We start from the raw sequence: 2500 nt of genomic DNA on the forward strand, positions 1-2500 counted from the left end.
ACACATTAACACATACAAACAAACACACATATGAGAGAAAGCAACAGTTAAATCACGAATGCATCAAAACACACACACACACACACACACACACACACACACACACACACACACACACACACACACACTCTACATAAAACACACACAAAAAATAAAAGAACAAGAACATCAGTAAGCAAAACAAAGAACATAAAAAATAAATAAAACCTAGAATGGAAGATTAGTAAATAAAAACAATAAAACAAAGAGTCATTAATAAACTAAGTATATAATAGAAAATAATATAAAAAGTTGATTAGAGGAAAATAATTAGCAAAAAATGTCATCTTTAAAGTCAATTATATATATAGACACATTTATTAGCCTATTATTAATTTGCTCATTTAATTTAGCCTATCATTAATTTATTCATATGCAGTTTAGCCTAGTAAAGTATTGAGATACATTTGCACTCTTTGCTAAACTGAATATATGTATAAAACTGAAATTTACCTACACTAAAATAACTACAAAAACACTAAAATCTAACGAACTTAAAACAATGAAAATAAAAAAAAACTAAATAAGAAAAAAGGTCAAAATGTAACCGACTCAAAGAAATAATAAAAAAAATATAAAGAAATAACAGAAATGAAAACTACTTGAAAATAAAACTCAAAATCTGACGAACTAAAAGAAAAAAACAAAAAATTTAGCAAAATACTATAACGCAAACAAAACTAAAAAAAACTTGCCAAACTTACTTACTAAATAATCTAACCCAACCAAACTAAATGACAATAAAATCTAACAAACAAACTCTTAGAAATATTGAAAACTAAAAACCTAAACTATGAAAAACTAAAAACGTAAACAATAAAAAACTAAAAACCTAAACTATAAAAAACTAAAAACCTAAACTATGAAAAACTAAAAACCTAAACTATGAAAAACTAAAAACCTAAACTATAAAAAACTAAAAACCTAAACTATAAAAAACTAAAAACCTAAACTATAAAAAACTAAAAACCTAAACTATAAAAAACTAAAAACCTAAACTATAAAAAACTAAAAACCTAAACTATGAAAAACTAAAAACCTAAACTATAAAAATAAAAACCTAAAAAACAATATCCTAAAATAAACTCAGAAATAATAATAAAAAATAAAACCTAAAATAAAAACCCTTAGAAATAATAAAAAAATAAAAACCGAAAATGAAAAAAATAGAACAAAAAAAACTAAAAATGAAAAATAAAAACCTAAAAATAAAAAAATAAAATGAAAAATCTCCTAGAAATAATCAACTAAAAATCGAAAATAACATAATAACTAACACTAAAGACCTCAAGGAAACAAAACAAGCACAAAAAACTAATTACTAAAACTCAACCGAAATGGAAGCAAAGTCTCAGGGCACTCACCATTAATGTTGTTAATGAACACATAATCAGAATCAACCCCGTCCAGTTTGATAAGTTCTGTTCGCATTGCCTCAACACACAGCATCCTCCTCAACCACCGCCGACACCACCACCACCACCACCACCATCACCACCGCCACCACCGCCACCACCACAACACCCGTCACCATCACCACAACACCACTGCGCCAGCTACACTCCGTCCATCACTATATTTCGGTTCCTTGTGTATAGTGAATTTGTGGTGGGTGTTTTCTTGGTGGTCTGGTTGTTTTGGGATGCGAGTTTGGTTGATTCTGTTGTTTTTGTGTTTTCTTTTTTTCTTTACTTTCTCGTTTTCTAGTTTGAAATTTGGATGCCTGATTTTCTTTAGTGGTTTCCGTTTTCTTTATTTCTTCTACGTTTTCTTTTGTTTTTTTCTATATGAGTAACTTTATTATTTTTTCTTTTTTTACTATTTCGTTTTCTAATTGTTATGAAATATGGATTAGTTTGTTGTTGTTGTTGTTGTTGGTTTCTGTTTCTCTAGTTATTTTGATTTATTGTCCTTTTTTTCTTTCTTCTTCACTTTGTTTTATTCCTACTGTTGTGAAATTTGGACCAGTATAAGTTTTTTTTTCTTTTATTTTTGTTTTAATTAACTATGTTCCTCTGTCTTTTATTTTTCTGGTTCAATTTTTTTTGCTCTTCTAGTTGCTGTGAAATTATGGCTTAGCTTTGTTTTTGTTTGTTTTGTTTTACTAGATATTTTAATGCTATTTTTTTATCTTTTGTTTAATTTCAACTTCTTTTGTTTGTCTTTTGTTGCTAGAGAGGCTTGGTTGTACTTTGCGGTAGGTTTTTTGGTGTTGGTAATACTGCTAAGGTGATTTGATATTTTTTGCTTCCTTTTCTTAGATTTTCGTTTATACAAGTAACAGTTCTATCCTTTTCTCCTTTCCCTTTCTTCCTTCCCAGTTTCTCGTTTTTCTTCACTTTTCTTTTCTCTAGTTTTTCGTTTATACAAATAACAGTTCGATCCTTTTCTCCTTTCCCTTTCTTCCTTCCCTGTCTCTCGTTTTTCTTTCCTTTCTTTTCTCAAGTTTTTTTTCTTCAGT

The 2500-nt window shown here is 28.2% G+C and overlaps 1 protein-coding gene across 3 annotated transcripts in view; it reads right to left on the reverse strand.

Annotated features, from left to right (window-relative positions):
- LOC127002710 (dual 3',5'-cyclic-AMP and -GMP phosphodiesterase 11-like) overlaps nucleotides 1-2500 on the reverse strand; it is a 134971-nt gene that overhangs the window by 104977 nt on the left and 27494 nt on the right. For all 3 annotated transcript variants that reach the window (XM_050868796.1, XM_050868795.1, XM_050868797.1), the window contains exon 2: nucleotides 1404-2500. This exon is cut by the window's right edge and continues 541 nt beyond it. In XM_050868796.1, coding sequence (XP_050724753.1) covers nucleotides 1404-1488 — 85 coding nt within the window. In that variant the 5' untranslated portion in view covers nucleotides 1489-2500. The remainder of the gene's footprint in view (nucleotides 1-1403) is intronic.

The sequence above is a fragment of the Eriocheir sinensis genome, chromosome 24, assembly GCF_024679095.1.
Source record: "Eriocheir sinensis breed Jianghai 21 chromosome 24, ASM2467909v1, whole genome shotgun sequence".
NCBI classification, from domain to species: Eukaryota; Metazoa; Arthropoda; class Malacostraca; order Decapoda; family Varunidae; genus Eriocheir; species Eriocheir sinensis.